At 42.0% G+C, this 19,495-nt stretch overlaps 1 protein-coding gene across 1 annotated transcript in view; it reads right to left on the bottom strand.

Moving 5' to 3' along the window:
* LOC129867130 (solute carrier family 66 member 2-like) overlaps positions 1 to 19,495 on the bottom strand; it is a 95,835-nt gene that overhangs the window by 51,032 nt on the left and 25,308 nt on the right. Inside the window, exon 4 of the mRNA XM_055940326.1 lies at positions 17,725 to 17,941. Coding sequence (XP_055796301.1) covers positions 17,725 to 17,941 — 217 coding nt within the window. The remainder of the gene's footprint in view (positions 1 to 17,724; positions 17,942 to 19,495) is intronic.

Here is a 19,495-nt window from a genome sequence, read left to right as displayed (position 1 = left end):
ACAAACACTCCACCACCAGCACACAAACACTCCATCACCAGCATAAAAACACTCCACCACCAGCACACAAACACTCCATCACCACCACACAAACACTCCACCACCAGCACACAAACACTCCACCACCAGCATAAAAACACTCCACCACCAGCACACAAACACTCCACCACCAGCACACAAACACTCCACCACACAAACACTCCATCACCAGCACACAAACACTCCACCACCAGCACACAAACACTCCATCACCAGCACACAAACACTCCACCACCAGCACACAAACACTCCACCACCAGCACACAAACACTCCACCACCAGCACACAAACACTCCACCACCAGCATAAAAACACTCCACCACCAGCACACAAACACTCCACCACCAGGACACAAACACTCCACCACCAGCACACAAACACTCCATCACCAGCATAAAAACACTCCACCACCAGCACACAAACACTCCATCACCACCACACAAACACTCCACCACCAGCACACAAACACTCCACCACCAGCACACCACCAGCACACAAACACTCCACCACCAGCACACAAACACTCCACCACCGACAGCACCACCAGCACACAAACACTCCACCACCAGCACACAAACACTCCAACACCAGCATAAAAACACTCCACCACCAGCACACAAACACTCCACCACCAGCACACAAACACTCCCCTACCAACTCCATCACCAAACACTCCATCACCAGGACACAAACACTCCACCAGCAGCACACAAACACTCCACCACCAGCAGCTCCAGCTGAGAGCTGAGAGTATCTCTCTCTCCACTAGTCCCCTGCTGTTGTGGCAGAGACACTGTCTGACAGACTGTATACACTATGTACCACTGACCACAGGAATACATTTCAGTCTAGTCAGATGTACACAAACTAAAGACAATCATATTAATTCAATGCAACGCAGATAATGCACTGTAGGTTATTATGCAAGAACATAAAAAGCCTTTTTAGTACATGGCCTTAAACCAAGGTAAAAATGATATAGGGAGTCCACTTTTGTGAATATTGACAAATTATTAGGATATGGTCATTCTGATAATCAGTCTATATTCACAAATGTAATATATATACTGTATATATATTCATAAATGTAATAAATTCATAAATGTAAACTCAAAATATGTTTTTACTCTAGGATACTGTAAGATTACAGCTATGAGACTCTAATTGTACGAGAGGAAAATGCTATAATCACACTACAAAATCCCAGGGGTGGAAGCCTATCTGGAAAGAGGGGAAACACTTCAAACACTTGCAAAAATCAATTTCAAGAGAAATGAAAAAGGGGGATGGCCTCAAACTTAGCAGACCAGCTTGCCATAGAAAAGCAGTGGATCCTCCTGGGGTTGGAGTGATCGTACTGTGACTGTGAGGTGCTGGGAGCTCAGTGCATTGCTGCCTGTCACTGTCTCAGGGAATGGGACACAATAGCCTGGTCTCATAGACTAGATGTAACATTGCAAATTAAAATCTGGGACACTCAAATTAGTATGATGTTACTTTTGGTATGGTTACATAAGACAGAAGGCCAGGCACCACACCCTGATAGGGTAATTGTTTTCTCTTAATCATATCACAATCAACTTTTACAGGTTCATTGTGGACACAGATAATAGTTTTTTCATAATTATCTTTACATATCACACAAATAAATTTATCTGGAGACTGGATGGAGTCAGCCTAAATATGTTGGTTTCATTTTGTTAAGAGACTCCAGGACTGGACGTATACATAGCATATTGTGGATAAATATGTTTTGTTATCTTTCTATCTGTAAAATACTAAAGGAAGGTACATAAAATTCATTTTTTGCTAATTTTTCAGAAGAAAATGTAATTTAGAATGGAAAATTCACAACAAATCAACAATGACCTATGTTTAAGTCTCGAGAATACATCTAGGGATAACCATACAAAATGTGTGGAATGCAGATGCTTCTGACCATGAGAAAAATTAGGTGGAGTGGAGGAAGAGTCTGACTTTCGGGAAATGGCAGTTAAAAACACTACATTTAAACTACCAAACACCATATAGTATAGTATACATATACATATACGTACATAGTCCAGTTTGTAAAATTCCCTATGAAATGGGCTTTTAAATTGTGTGATTCAATGTAGTGAGCTTTGAAATTATGGTCGTACAGAATGTCCATTTTAAAAGCTGTTACAAATCATGAAATTTTGATGACAGTAGTATGATAAACTAACACAAATATAATTGTTTTATCTAATTAGCAACTACTTGCAACTTTTTAGTTACTTTGCAACTACTTAACATGTTAGCTAACCCTTCCCCTAACCTTAACCCTTTAACCTAAGGGAGGAGGTGAGGGCACTCGGAGTGTGGTGTCAGGAAAACAACCTCTCACTCATCGTCAACAAAACAAAGGAGGTGATCGTGGAGGAAACAGCAGAGGGAGCAGCCCCCTATCCACATTGACGGGACAGCAGTGGAGAAGGTGGAAAGTTCTAAGATCCGCTGCGTACACATCACAGACAAACTGAAATGGTCTACCCACACAGACAATGTGGCGAAGAACGCATAACAGCACCTGTTCAACCTCAGAAGGCTGAAGAAATGTGGCTTGTCACCAAAACTTTTACAGGTGCACAATTGAGAACATCTGGATCGCACACAACCGCAGGGCTCTCCAGAGGGTGGTGCGGTCTGCACAACACATCACCAGGGGCAAACTACCTGTCCTCCAGGACACCTACAGCACCGGTTGTCACAGGATGGCCAAAAACATAATCAAAGACAACAACCACCCGAGCCACTGCCTGTTCACCCCGCTACCATCCAGAAGGCGAGGTCAGTACAGGTGCATGGCCTTTCTACACCTGCATTGCTTGCTGTTTGGGGTTTTAGGCTGGGTTTCTGTACAGCACTTTGAGATATCAGCTGATGTAAGAAGGGCTATATAAATACATTTGATTTGATTTGATTTGCATCAAAGCTGAAAAATAGCTTCTTCTAGCTCAAGGCCATCAGACCATTAAACAGCCGTTACTAAAACAGAGAGGCTGCTGCCTACATACAGACTTGAAATCATTGGCCACTTTAATAAATAGATCACTAGTCACTTAAATAATGTTTACATATCTTGCATTACTCATCCCATATGTATACACTGTACTGTATTTTTATACCATCTATTGTTTCTTGCCTATGCTGCTCGGTCATCACTCATCCATATAAGTATTTATTCTTATTCCATCCCTTTACTTAGAAGTGTGTGTATTAGGTAGTTGTTGTGGAATTGTTAGATTACTTGTTAGATATTATTGCACTGTCAAAACTAGAAGCACAAGCATTTCGCTACACTCGCAATAACATCTACTAACCATGTGTATGTGACCAATACAATTGGATAACTCATAATCTTAACTCTAACCTTAACCCCTAGCCTAGATAACGTTAGCCACCTAGCTGAAGTTAGCCACAACAAATTGGAATTTGTAACATATTGTAGGAATTGAAATTATGAACTTATCATACTAAATGGATGATGGACATCCACAAATTAATACCATACCAAATGTAACATATCATACTAAATTGCGTGTTCCAGATTTTACTTTACTATGTTACGTCTACCCTTGAGTCCAGGTTGGACAGAATGGCACAGGAAAATACTACACATGACACACTGGTATATTTATACCCCCCTCACTCTCTGGGAGTGTTTTGTGTTTCCATTGTACCATTTGTTTTTATGCTTTGGGGATATAGCCTAACACAGTGGATTGAATGAAATATTGGAGGACGGACACAGTCTAATAGAAAACACTGTCAGACAGGAAGAGAGGATAATAAGATGAAGAGAGATGGAAGTAGTGAGCAAGCAGTTACAGTATGTCCCAAAGGTACTGTGAATCAGAGTGAGTGTCTGTCTGTCTGTCTGTCTGTCTGTCTGTCTGTCTGTCTGTCTGTCTGTCTGTCTGTCTGTCTGTCTCACCAGTTCCACACATGCAAGTACGGAACACCCCTAGTTTTATAACCAGAGACCTGTATCTCTATAGGACAACTGTGGGGAATGATGCGGAATGCTGATCCCCTAGGGAGTTCCTCAATGATGCTATGAGGTTATCACAGCATGGGAAGGTCAAACTACTACCCAGCGCTGCAGTTTGGGCACTGACCACCCCAGGGACATGACAACTAATGAGGAAATGATCATATATAGTATTAGCCTGAATATAATTACTTGGATAATTGATTTTACAGCCTCTATATTAAAAAGCCTTTTTATAATATCGTGACCACAGAGACATTATTGAGCTCTGACTTGACCTTGGGTCTGAGTACAGTACAGTAGTGTAAATACAATCACCTCCATTTGTCCTCAGGACAGAATAACCACACTACGAGACAGCTCAGTACAGTAACAGAAGCAATCCTTCTTGTTCTGTCCTCAGTTCCATGCAGATACAGTTGAAGTCAGAAGTTTACATAGACCTTTGCCAAATACATTTAAACTCAGTTTTTCACAATTCCTGACATTAAATCCTAGTAAAAATTCCTTCCCTGTCTTGGGTCAGTTAGGATCACCACTTTATTTTAAGAATGTGAAATGTCAGAATAATAGTAGAAATAAATATTATTTCAGATTTTATTTCTTTCATCACATTCCCAGTCGTCAGAAGTTTACATACACTCAATCAGTATTTGGTAGCATTGCCTATAAATTGTTTAACTTTAACTGCTTAACTGCAGTCGCATCGAATAGTTCCCACGATATGCAACTTTTCAGGGAAGCCAGGAACCAATATACGCAGTCAGTCAGGAAAAGCAAAGGCTAACTTTTTCAAACTGAAATTTGCATCCTGTAGCAATTAACTCCAAAACGTTTTGGGACACTTAAGTCCATGGAGAATGAGAGCACCTCCTCCCAGCTGCCAACTGCACTGAGGCCAGGAAACACTGTCACCACCAATAAATCCACGATAATCGAGAATTTCAATAAACATTTCTCTACAGCTACCAATTGGATTGATCCCCTCTACAAGACACGGAACCCCACTAATCTACCGACGGAAACGCACGAGGTGTCTAAAAATAGACCTCCATCCTATGCTATCTTGCTACCGATAGCCATCTACCCGGCCAGCTGTCTGGATCGCCGTGACCCCAACCAACCTCTACTCACTGGACCCTTATTGATCACTCGATTAAGCATGCCTCTCCTTAATGTAAATATGCCTTGTCCACTGCTGTTCTGGTTAGTGTTTATTGGCTTATTTCACTGTAGGGCCTCTAGCCCTGCTCACTATACCATATCCAACCTTTCATTTCCACCACCCACATATGCGATGACATCACCTGGTTTCAATGATGTTTCTAGAGACAATATCTCTCTCATCATCACTCAATACCTAGGTTTACCTCCACTGTATTCACATCCTACCATACCTTTGTCTGTACATTATTCCTTGAAGCTATTTTATCGCCCCCAGAAACGTCCTTTTACTCTCTGTTCTAGATGCTCTAGACGACCAATTCTCATAGCTTTTAGCCGTACCCTTATCCTACTCCTCCTCTGTTCCTCTGGTGATGTAGAGGTGAATCCAGGCCCTGCGGTACCTAGCTCCACTCCTATTCCCCAGGCGCTCTCTTTTGATGACTTCTGTAACCGTAATAGCCTTGGTTTCATGCATGTTAACATTAGAAGCCTCCTCCCTAAGTTTGTTTTGTTCACTGCTTTAGCTCACTCTGCCAACCCGGATGTTTTAGCCGTGTCTGAATCCTGGCTTAGAAAGACCACCAAAAATTCTGACATTTTCATCCCCAACTACAAGATTTTCAGACAAGATAGAACGGCCAAAGGGGGCGGTGTTGCAATCTACTGCAAAGATTGCCTGCAGAGTTCTGTTTTACTATCCAGGTCTGTTCCCAAACAATTTGAACTTCTACTTTTAAAAATCCACCTCTCTAAAAACAAGTCTCTCACCGTTGCCGCCTGCTATAGACCACCCTCTGCCCCCAGCTGTGCTCTGGACACCATATGTGAACTGATTGCCCCCCATCTATCTTCAGAGCTCGTGCTGCTAGGCGACCTAAATTGGAACATGCTTAACACCCCAGCCATCCTACAATCTAAGCTTGATGCCCTCAATCTCACACAAATTATCAATGAACCTACCAGGTACCACCCCAATTCCGTAAACACGGCACCCTCATAGATATCATCCTAACCAACTTGCCCTCCAAATACACCTCTGCTGTTTTCAACCAAGATCTCAGTGATCACTGCCTCATTGCCTGCATCCGTAATGGGTCAGCGGTCAAACGACCTCCACTCATCACTATCAAACGCTCCCTGAAACACTTCAGCGAGCAGGCCTTTCTGATCGACCTGGCCGATGTATCCTGGAAGGATTTAGGCTGGGTCTCTGTACAGCACTTCGAGACATTAGCTGATGTACGAAGGGCTATATAAAATAAACTTGATTGATTGATTGATTGATCTCATCCCGTCAGTAGAGGATGCCTGGATATTTTTTAGAAATGCCTTCCTCACCATCTTGAATAAGCATGCCCCATTCAAGAAATTTAGAACCAGGAACAGATATAGCCCTTGGTTCTCTCCTGACCTGACTGCCCTTAACCAACAGAAAAACATCCTATGGCGTTCTGCATTAGCATCGAACAGCCCCCGTGATATGCAACTTTTCAGGGAAGCTAGAAACCAATATACACAGGCAGTTAGAAAAGCCAAGGCTAGCTTTTTCAAGCAGAAATTTGCTTCCTGCAACACAAATTCAAAAAAGTTCTGGGACACTGTAAAGTCCATGGAGAATAAGAACACCTCCTCCCAGCTTCCAACTGCACTGAAGATAGGAAACACTGTCACCACCGACAAATCCACTATAATTGAGAATTTCAATAAGCATTTTTCTACGGCTGGCCATGCTTTCCACCTGGCTGCCCCTACCCCGGTCAACAGCACTGCCCTCCCCTCTGCTACTTGCCCAAGCCTTCCCCATTTCTCTTTCTCCCAAATACAGTCAGCTGATGTTCTGAAAGAGCTGCAAAATCTGGACCCTTACAAATCAGCCGGGCTAGATAATCTGGACCTTTTCTTTCTAAAACTATCTGCTGAAATTGTTGCCACCCCTATTACTAGCCTTTTCAACCTCTCTTTCGTGTCGTCTGAGATTCCCAAAGATTGGAAAGCAGCTGCGGTTATCCCCCTCTTCAAAGGGGGGGACACTCTTGACCCTAACAGCTACAGACCTATATCTATCCTACCCTGCCTTTCTAAGGTCTTCGAAAGCCAAGTCAACAAACAGATTACCGACCATTTCGAATCCCACCATACCTTCTCCACTATGCAATCTGGTTTAAGAGCTGGCCATGGGTGCACCTCAGCCACGCTCAAGGTCATAAACGATATCTTAACCGCCATCGATAGGAAACAATACTGTGCAGCCGTATTCATTGACCTGGCCAAGGCTTTTGACTCTGTCAATCACCACATCCTCATCGGCAGACTCGACAGCCTTGGTTTCTCTAATGATTGCCTCGCCTGGTTCACCAACTACTTCTCTGATCGAGTTCAGTGTGTCAAATCGGAGGGCCTGTTGTCCGGGCCTCTGGCAGTCTCTATGGGGGTGCCACAGGGTTCAATTCTTGGACCGACTCTCTTCTCTGTATACATCTATGATGTCACTCTTGCTGCTGGTGATTCTCTGATCCATCTCTACGCAGACGACACTATTCTGTATACTTCTGGCCCTTCTTTTGACACTGTGTTAACAACCCTCCAGGCGAGCTTCAATGCCATACAACTCTCCTTCCGTGGCCTCCATTTGCTCTTAAATACAAGTAAAACTAAATGCATGCTCTTCAACCGATCGCTGCCTGCACCTGCCCGCCTGTCCAACATCACTACTCTGGACGGCTCTGACTTAGAATATGTGGACAACTACAAATACCTAGGTGTCTGGTTAGACTGTAAACTCTCCTTCCAGACTCACATCAAACATCTCCAATCCAAAGTTAAATCTAGAATTGGCTTCCTATTCCGCAACAAAGCATCCTTCACTCATGCTGCCAAACATACCCTTGTAAAACTGACCATCCTACCAATCCTCGACTTCGGTGATGTTATTTACAAAATAGCCTCCAAAACCCTACTCAATAAATTGGATGCAGTCTATCACAGTGCCATCCGTTTTGTCACCAAAGCCCCATATACTACCCACCACTGCGACCTGTACACTCTCGTTGGCTGGCCCTCGCTTCATACTCGTCGTCAAACCCACTGGCTCCAGGTCATCTACAAGACCCTGCTAAGTAAAGTCCCCCCTTATCTCAGCTCGCTGGTCACCATAGCAGCACCTACCTGTAGCACGCGCTCCAGCAGGTATATCTCTCTGGTCACCCCCAAAACCAATTCTTCCTTTGGCCGCCTCTCCTTCCAGTTCTCTGCTGCCAATGACTGGAACGAACTACAAAAATCTCTGAAACTGGAAACACTTATCTCCCTCACTAGCTTTAAGCACCAGCTGTCAGAGCAGCTCATAGATTACTGCACCTGCACATAGCCCATCTATAATTTAGCCCAAACAACTACCTCTTTACCTACTGTATTTATTTATTTATTTATTTATTTTGCTCCTTTGCACCCCATTATTTCTATCTCTACTTTTTTCTATCTCTACTATCTCTACTTTTTTTTACTTTTTTTACTTGCTATATTGTATTTACTTTGCCACCATGGCATTTTTATATTTTTATTTATTTATATATATATTTTGTTTGCCTTCACCTCCCTTGCTCATATTGTATATAGACTTATTTTTCACTGTATTATTGACTGTATGTTTGTTTTACTCCATGTGTAACTATGTGTTGTTGTATGTGTCGAACTGCTTTGCTTTATCTTGGCCAGGTCGCAATTGTAAATGAGAACGTGTTCTCAATTTGCCTACCTGGTTAAATAAAGGTGAAATAAAATAAAAATAAAATAAACAGCTGGCCATGCTTTCCTCCTGGCTACCCCAACCCCGGCCAACTGCTCTGCACCCCCCACAGCAACTTTCCCAAGCATCCCCAGCTTCTCCTTCACCCAAACCCAGATAGCTGATGTTCTGAAAGAGCTGCAAAACCTGGACCCGTACAAATCAGTTGGGCTAGACAATCTGGACCTTCTCTTTCAAAAATGATCCGCCACCTTTGTTGCAACCCCTATTACCAGTCTGTTCAACCTCTCTTTCGTATCGTCCGAGATCCCCAAAGATTGGAAAGCTGCCGCGGTCATTCCCCTCTTCAAAGGGGGTGACACTCTAGACCCAAACTGTTACAGACCTATAACCATCCTGTCCTGCCTTTCTAAAGTCAATAAACAGATCCCTGACCACTTCGAATCCCACCGTACCTTCTCTGCTGTGCATTCCGTTGCCCGAGCTGGTCACGGGGGCACCTCAGCCACGCTCAAGGTACTAAACGATATCATAACCGCCATCGTTAAAAGACAGTACTGTGCAGCCGTCTTCATTGTTCTGGCCAAGGCTTTCGACTCTGTCAATCACCATATTCTTATCGGCAGACTCAACAGCCTTGGTTTCTCAAATGACTGACTCGCCTGGTTCACCAACTAGTTCTCAGTCAGAGTTCAGTGTGTCAAGTCAGAGAGCCTGTTGTCCGGACCTCTGGCAGTCTCTATGGGGGTACCACAGGGTTCAATGAAGTGATTGAAGTGGTTGAAAAACAAGTTTTAATGACTCCAACTTAAGTGTATTTAAAATTCCGACTTCAAGTGTAAGTCAGAGTGGCAAAATGCTCCAGGCAGCACAGCCCTTTATGAGCCAAATCACCCATCATGAGCACGGTTTAAACATGCAACGCAGGAACGAGAGTTCATTTAAACAACATTTCTCCTTCTGTAATTCATATTTTTATAATACAATGTCACAGCGCTGGTGCTAGTCTGTAATGTCCTTGTTGTGATAGCTCCTGACTCGGTCTGTAATACCAACTTTTTCAAGCAGACCATAATAGTCGCCATGCCCAAGAAGGGAAAGGGAGATACCTAGTCAGTTGTACAACTGAATGCATTCAACTGAAATGTGTCTTCCACATTTAACCCAATCCCTCAATCAGAGAGGTGCGGAGGGCTGGCTTAATCGACATCCACGTCTTCAGCACCCAGGAAACAGTGGGTTAACTGCCTTGCTAAGGAGCTGAACGACTGATTTTTACCTTGTCAGCTCGGGGATTCGATCCAGCAACCTTTCAGTTACTGTCCCAAAGCTCCTACCCGCATTTCAACCATGAAATGCTTTGAAAGGCTGGTCATGGCTCACATCAACACCATCATCCCAGACACCCAGGACACAGACAGAATGGCGCCGAGAGGAATGGCGGCTGTTTTACGGGCTCCTGACAAATTGTTCTATTTTGTGTATTGTTTTTTGCTGATCTTAACTTTTTTTTGTATATATATATATATATATATACACACACACACACACACATATACATATATATATATATATACATATATACATATATATACATATATACATATATATACATATATATACATATATATACATATATATACATATATATATATATATATATAAACTACCAGTAATTGATTAGGTGAAACACCAACGTGCACAACGCGTACATTACAATACCACTACAAAAACATCCTTCTTCAGACACAGATCGAAAAATCCCTGTTAGGGGTATCATCTCATGCAAAACAAAGGGAGTAATCTATCTCATCACCTGTTCATGTGGGAAATCCTACGTAGGACAAACGAAAAGACAATTAAAACAACACATAGCTGAACACTGCAGCAAAATCAGGTGTAAGAACAATGACTATCCAGTAGCAGGTCACTTTGTTGAAGCTAACCATCCTATCTCCTCCCTAAAATACATAGGCATTGAGCATGTTACCCTACCAAGGAGAAGAGGTAACATCGAGATCCTACTACTACAGAGGGAGGCCTACTGGATATCCTTTCTAAAAACATTGACCCCTAGTGGTCTAAATATTGACTTTGATCTCAGGCCCTTCTAACGAACAATTCTTCTTTCTTCTCTCTTTTTTATGAACATGTCTCATAAATGAATATATTCTTTCTACAGCTAATCAGCGTACACCCGATATGTTTCCACTGTTGATGATGCTTATTATGCATTCTGGTTGAACCAAAAGATTACATGTAACAAAAATGTAATGAAATTGGAAACAATTAAATATATATGTGAAATAAAATTAAACAATAATGTATATTGATGCTAATATTATGTATAATATCGTATGTTTCCATATGATAACACTAGCCTAATATATTCTATATGCTGTAAACTATTGTCTTTTAACAGTTCACTCAATTCATTCTAAATCAACCTAATATTTGACACACCCCTCACTATTGTCATTGGTTGCACTAATTGCACTGTTTATCTACATAACCTGGTTTAAGCGTTCATGACATTACCCTGAAGAAGGCACAGTGATGCCGAAACGTTGGTGTTTTACCTAATACATTACTGTGAGTTTATATGTTTATAGAGTGTGCAACGCTCTATTTATTTACATGGCTTACACTTTATTCACTGTCAGTCAGCACCTCTAAACTAAAACAAATTATCTGGGTGTGTGCCAGCTCATGCTTTTTATTAGTACATAATGTTTCCGCAATCGTTTCCTGTCACCGAAAAAAGCTTCTGGAGATCAGAACAGCTATCACTAACCTCGATTTGGACGAGGACTTCTATTTCAATAAGTCAGAGACAAAAGACATATTGATTATCCCGGACCAGGCCCTAATCCCCGACACTCGTAGAAGCCGAAGACGGCGCTATAGAGGCCGGCGCGTGAGCACCCTGGTGAGACTACGGCGGCGAATGAATAAATTGCCTCTACCCTCTTTTCTATTGACGAATGTGCAATCGATGGAAAATAAACTGGACGAGCTCCGTTTTAGACTATCCTATCAACGGGACATTAAGAACTGTAATATACTATGCTTCTTGGAGTCATGGCTGAACAAGGACATGGATAATTTACATCTATCTGGCAGGACAGAACGACAGAGTCTGGTGAGATCAGGGGTGGTGGTGTGTCTCTTTATTAACAACAGCTGGTGCTTGATCTCTAGTACTAAGAAAGTCTTGAGGTTTTGCTCGCCCGAGTTAGAATAATTAATGATAAGCTGTAGACCAGGTATTCCCAAACTGGGGTAGGCGCAATGCCGTCGGAGGTACGCCAAATATAAATGTGATTTTAATTTGTTTTATTCTTCACATTTTCAAACAGTCCATTTATATTTCCCAACGGGGACAACCATTTGGGTGATGTTTTTTTCTCGCCTGAGTAGCCTCGTTTCACTGCCAAACCATCTAGTGTTCAGCGAAATAACAACACAATGTCAAATACAGGTAGCCTCGTCAAATAATTAACATCCAATCCCATTAACCATTATTCTCTCGTGGGAATTCCACTAACATTGTAGACAAATGTAGCTGCTGCTCATTCCGTTTGCTCGAAAATGTAAAAATGGTTAAAAAAGTAAGGCCCGCATCCATAGAGACACATACCAGCTCTACTGGTAGTACTGCTACTACCAGCAGTACTACACCTGCACCTGTTGACAACACAAGTTGTTCTGCTTTCACGAGCACATCCATTGCTAGCATCAGTAGTTCTACATTTGTTGCTAGCCCAGCTACCATGGACACTGATAGTTGTGAATCTGATGCAGCCGAAGACCTACTGCCCCCTTACACGGGAACGCACCAAACAACAGACAGGGACATTGGACCATCGAAGAGGTGCAAATATGATGAGAACTACATTGGGTGTAGTGCCTTTCCTCAGCCGCAGTGTGTTATATGTGCAAAAATACTATCTCACAACTCGATGAAACCTTCACTCTTGCGCAGATATTTAGAAATTAAACATGCCAATTTGAAAAATAAGCCACGGGAGTTTTTGGAGCGAGAATTAAGATTACTTTTGAGTAGTTAGAAATATATAAAAGCAACTAAACCCATTAATAAGAAGGGGCTATACGTGTCTTATATGGTGAGCTAACGAGTGGCTAGGACAGGCAAGCCCCATACTATTGTGTAGGACTTAATTCTTCCAGCTACCGCGGATATGGCTGGGACAATGCTGGGGGACAAGGACAAAAAAACTATATAGACAATGACTTCTTCAAACAACACTGTTTCACGACGCATCAGTGATATGGCAGGAGATGTTTTGAAACAATTACTTCTTTGCATACAAGCCAATGAATTCTATGCGTTACAGCTGGATGAGTCAATAGACGTGGCGGGCTTGGCACAGCTCCTGGTATATGTCCGTTACATTTATGGGGGGTCAATTAAGGAACACATCCTCTTCTGCAAACCACTGGAAACCAGGACAACAGGAGAGGATATTTTTAAAGTACTGCACAGCTTTGTGACATCAAATGGACTTTGGTTGTCAAGATGTGTTGGTATCTGTACTGATGCCACAAAAGCTATGAAAGGGAGACGTAATGGAGTGGAAACGCAAGCAGTTGGTCCCGACGCAACTTGGGTACAATGCAGCATCCACCAAGAGGCTCTTGCTGCCAAAGGAATGCCTGACAGCTTGAAATACGTTTTGAACACTACAGTGAAAATGGTTAACTTTGTTAAAGCAAGGCCCCTGAACTCTCTTGTATTTTCTGCACTATGCAATGATATGGGCAGCGACCATGTAACGCTTTTACAACATACAGAAGTGCGCTGGTTATCAAGGGGCAAAGTATTGACACGATTTTTTAAATTGAGAGACGAGCTTAAAGTTTTATTTACTGACCGTATTTTTCACTTGTCTGACCGCTTGCATGATGACGAGTTTCTCACACGACTTGCCTATCTGGGTGACGATTTTTTTTTTCACCTGAATCTAGGATTACAGGGACTCTATGCAACTATATGCAATGTGCAGGACGTAATTGAGGCTATGATTAAGAAGTTGGAGCTCTTCTCTGTCTGCATTAACAAGAACAACACACAGGTCTTTCCATCATTGTATGATTTTGTGTGTGCAAATGAACTCAAGCTTACGGACAATCTCAAATGTGATATAGCGAAGTACCGGAGTGAGTTGGGTGCGCAATTACGCAGGTACTTTCCTGAAACGGACAACACAAACAACTGGATTCGTTATCCCTTTAATTCCTGCCTCCAGTCCACTTACCGATATCTGAACAAGAGAGCCTCGTCAAAATTGCAACAAGCGGTTCTATGAAAATGTAATTTAACTTCTCTAGGGTAGGCGAGACGCTAACGTCCCACCAGGCCAACATCCGGTGAAACTGCAGAGAGCTAACATTTTAAATACACCATTCGTTGTATTAAACATTCTTGTAAATACATGTATCTTACATCATTTAAAGATGAACATCTTATTAATCCAGCCGCTGTGTCAGATTTCAAAAAGGTTTACTGCAAAAGCAAACATGCGACTTTCTGAGGACGGCGCCCCACACACACAAGTATTACTAGCATTTTCCAACCAAGCATTAGCGTCACGAAAGTCAGAAATAACAATAAAATAAATCGTTTACCATTGAAGATCTTCCTCTGGTGGCAATGCCAAGTGTCCTAACTACACAGTGAATGTTCGTTTTGTTTGATAAAATCATTTTTTATAGCCTAACACGAAACATTTGTAAACCGGTTGCGTCGTGATTTCCGTCTCATTCAACTTTGGATGAAGCGTTCGTGGTAATTACACACACTAAACAAACGTTTATCCAGTCATGGTTGGTTTCATTGCAATCCTTTGGTTGTTACTAACACAACCATACATGATGGCTCTTTTCCCAGGACATATTGACCGAAACAAACCGATTTGAAGACACCAATCAATGACCTCATTGCGCACCAATGGTAGGACCGGTCTATCGTTGATTGACTGTATTTTGGCCCAATGACCACTGATCATCTTGAAATCTAGCTTGGAACATAGCCAATGAGCTGTGGTAAACGGCAATATGTAATGGTTATACGTTTGAAGACCAGCCTTTGTCGTAAACTCTGGCATAAAAGAGGTTCATTCGCCATTGCAAATCCTACTTGACGAAGCCACGAGTGTTACGCATAGCAGTACATATTCAATAGCATTTTCAACAAGTTTATATATTTAAATTTTGGCGAATAAATCAGGAAAAGCTAAAACAAAATCTAGGTATACAGATTTAACCTGATGAGGACAGAGGGCGCTGTTTTCACTTTGGGGGAAAAAGTGCCCAATTTAAATGGCCTCGTACTCAATTCTTGCTCGTACAATATGCATATTATTATTACTATTGGATAGAAAACACTCTCTAGTTTCTAAAACCGTTTGAATTATATCTGTGAGTAAAACATAACTCATTTGGCACAAACTTCCTGACCAGGAAGTGGAAAATCTGAAATCGATGCTCTCTTCTGGGTCCTGCCTATAAATAGGCATGATACCTATTAGTATACATGGACGTCATACACCTTCCCCTGGATGTCAAGATGCAGTGAGAGAAGAAATGGAGTGTTTATCTTGGTCTGAGATGGAATACGTCCTCTTGGAATGACGTGTCACCCATTTCCTGTTTTCAGGAAGGCGCGACGTTGGACCTGGATTTGCCTTCTGAATAGCTTTCGTTATAGGCGACTATTATCTCCGGCTTTGATTTTATTTGATACAGGTGACAATATCATCGTAAAGTATGTTTTTTCAATATAGTTTTATTAGATTTTTGAAATTTATTCGGGACGTTAGGAGTGTTGCGTTGTGTGCCTTTGTTCAGAAAGGAGAGCTTCGCGCCACTTGGCTAGTGCGCTTGCTAATTCAAGAGGGAAAATGGACGTTCTAAATCCAAACAACGATTGTTCTTGACAAAGGACACCTTGTACAACATTCTGATGGAAGATCAGCAAAAGTAGGACCCATTTTATGATGTTATTTCATATATCTGTTGAACTGTGTACTATTAGTTTTGCGCCCAGGTTTTGGGCACTCGGTCGACATAACGTAAGCCTTATGTAGTAATGAAGTTATTTTTAGAATTCTAACACGGCGATTGCATTAAGAACTAGTGTATCTATCATTTCCTATACAACATGTATTTTTTAGTTATGTTTATGAATAGCTATTTGGTCAGAATATGTGTGTCAGAAAAAGTGTCCGAAAAAAATCTGGACGTTGTAGGAAAAAGTAGCTACGTTAGCACAATGTATAACCACTGATTTCAGCTCTAAATATGCACATTTTCGAACAAAACATAAGTGTATGTATAACCTGATGTTATAGGACTGTCATCTGATGAACCTTATCAAGGTTAGTCAAAAATTATATATCTTTTGCTGGTGTGTCACGATCGCTAACTTTTACTGCTGGGAAATGGCTTGTGTTTCTGGCTATTGTGGTAAGCTAATATAACGCTATATTGTGTTTTCGCTGTAAAACACTTAAGAAATCGGAAATATTTGCTGGATTCACAAGATGCTTGTCTTTCATTTGCTGTACACTATGTATTTTTCAGAAATGTTTTATGATGAGTATTTAGGTATTTGATGTTGGTGTCTGTAATTATTCTGTCTGCTTTCGGTGCAATTTCTGATTGTAGCTGCAATGTATGTATGTAATGTAACTATGATTTATACCTGAAATATGCACATTTTTCGAACAAAACATAAATGTATTGTATAACATGTTATAAGACTGTCATCTGATGAAGTTGTTTCTTGGTTAGTGACTAATTATATCTCTATTTTGTCGGTTTTGTGAAAGCTACCTATGCGGTGGAAACATGGTGAAAATATGCGGTTGTGTGCTTGCCTATTGTCCTGTAGCCCATCCCAGCCTTGTGCAGGTCTACAATTTTATCCCTGATGTCCTTACACAGCTCTCTGGTCTTGGCCATTGTGGAGAGGTTGGAGTCTGTTTGATTGAGTGTGTGGACAGGTGTCTTTTATACAGGTAATAAGTTCAAACAGGTGCAGTTAATACAGGTAATGAGTGGAGAACAGGAGGGCTTCTTAAAGAAAAACGAACAGGTCTGTGAGAGACGGAATTCTTACTGGTTGGTAGGTGATCAAATACTTATGTCATGCAATAAAATGCATATTAATTATTATGTCATGCAATAAAATGCAAATGAATTACTTAAAAATCATACAATGTGATTTTCTGAATTTTTGTTTTAAATTCCGTCTCTCACAGTTGAAGTGTACCTATGATAAAAATGACAGACCTCTACATGCTTTGTAAGTAGGAAAACCTGCAAAATCGGCAGTGTATCAAATACTTGTTCTCCCCACTGTAGTTGATTTAATTATAACACATAGGGTTTGTCTATATATGGAAAAATGCAAGTTGTAACATTTCGACCAATCGATTGGTTGAAAGAACAGATTACTTTCGGTCGGCCAACAGACAGCCCTAAACCATATGCAATGTACAATGTCTTAGAGTGATGGGCTGTGCCATCTCAGCGGCCTCCGCAATGATTAGTCCACTGAGAAGGCACGAATCAGACAGGTGTGAATCAGACAAGTGTCTTGTGTGCCATTAAAAAATCTAAATAAATTTGCGACCGGTCAAGAAAAGAAACTCTGTCGACCAACTGCCTATTGACATACAGTATACACCACACAGGGTTCATGGAGTGTGTTACAGCCAGGCCACTCACTCACCTCATGCCGTGGGTGGAGTGGTTGTGGAAGTTCTGCAGCAGCTGTGGCACCCCCAGGATGGCATCGAACAGCATAGCCAGGGAGCCTAGGCCCTCCACGAACAGCACAGAGTCCAGCAGGAGCAGGGTGAGGAAGGCACACAGCACCGGGAAGGCAAAGCAGAACAGCAGGTAGTCCTCAAACGCACTCCAGCTCCAGAAGTAGCGCAGGTTCAGATCTGAGAGGGGGGAGGGAGGGAGAGAGGAAGAAGAGAGGGGGAGAGAGATGGGGAGGAAAGATGAGGGGGGTGGGGGTGGAGGAGGGAAAGACAGGAGAGAAAGAGAGGGAGATAGATAAGAGAGGGAAAGATGTGGAGAGAGATTCCTTCATTAGAAAATGCAGACATTCATTGAACACAGCACATAAATCAATAGAGGGCAGGTAAGTGAATGAAACACTGGAGAGATTTTTTTTAAAGCTTTTCACATTTACATAATATCTGGCTCTGGATCCTTCAAGCGTCACCACTGAGCCCATTCCACCACATAGCGCCAATACAGAGCTACAGTACATAGAGCTATTCTAATAACTCAGTCAACCAGATTAAAAAACAAACAAAAAACATTTGATTAAAAGTACAGAGACTAAGCCTACACTCTGACCAATGAGAAAGAGAGATGCAATGCGGCAGCTAAAATAAAATGTGGTCAGACAGAGCTCCTCTCTCACTAACAAATATTAATTATTCAGATATTTTAAGACTATTTCAAATTCCATCCATTATTTTCCATGTTTGCACTGGCAGCCCAATAGGGTAGGCCTACTGTATATAGTAGCAGAACCCAGGAGAGGAGACAAACCGTTCACAGAGAGTCATGTAAATATACAGTTCCAGATCTGGTTCACTGGCTTTTATTGTTCATCGCATTATAGTCTAATGGATATATGGATATAAAAACCTAAAAGGAGAGAGGAGGAAGGCAGCGTGACATCAAAGCTAAGAGAAATCAGAAATAGAAAGGGAAATACCTAGTCAGTTGTACAACTGAATGCATTCAACTGAAATGTGTCTTCCGCATTTAATGCATTTAACCCAACCCTGAGTACTAAAGAGAGCCCTGGGGGTCACAAGCTGAGATAAGGTTCTAGCTGAGTGTGATACCTAAAATCCAGACACAACCATGCATATTGAGCGCCAGAGGTTCTTGGTTAGGCAGTGGTATGTATAGGACCAGTCAGCTCCTCACAAGACAGTAATCCCACATGATCAATGGCCTCGTATTCCTTTGAAATTACTAGAGGGGGAATTGAACGAGCTGACATCAGCTGAATGGAATTGATAGCTAAATAAGAGCCCATTTGTAAGTGAACCGACTGGACTGTGATGTTCCATGTAGGAAGTGGCCGTGTTCCGCGTATTGTCAATAGATTATGCGTTCTGAGCTTCTGCAAAGAACACTTAGCAACACCTGTCAGGGGGAACCGTGATGACGATGGTACACCCCCGTCAGGAACACAGCACGCTGCACGCCACCGCTGGGGTCACGGAATTGTGGGAGAGGTAGAGTGAGACGTCTCATAGCGAGAAGAATGCATGATTAATGTCCTTATCATGGGACACCTACAGATCCAATACAGAGATAGAACAGGAGATAGGATCTGAGGGGGACAGGACACAGGCACGAGCGCTGAAACACGCGCGCACACACACACAGTTGCGTCCGTCCTTGTAGTGAGGGCCGGTGCGGTGCCCAGGCTGTCTCAGCACATGAATAATGTCTGTAGAGTCAGA

The sequence above is a fragment of the Salvelinus fontinalis genome, chromosome 12 (genome assembly GCF_029448725.1).
Source record: "Salvelinus fontinalis isolate EN_2023a chromosome 12, ASM2944872v1, whole genome shotgun sequence".
Classification (NCBI taxonomy): domain Eukaryota; kingdom Metazoa; phylum Chordata; class Actinopteri; order Salmoniformes; family Salmonidae; genus Salvelinus; species Salvelinus fontinalis.
Note: the sequence above shows the minus strand (reverse complement) of the source record. Positions and strands in the feature narration are given on the sequence as shown.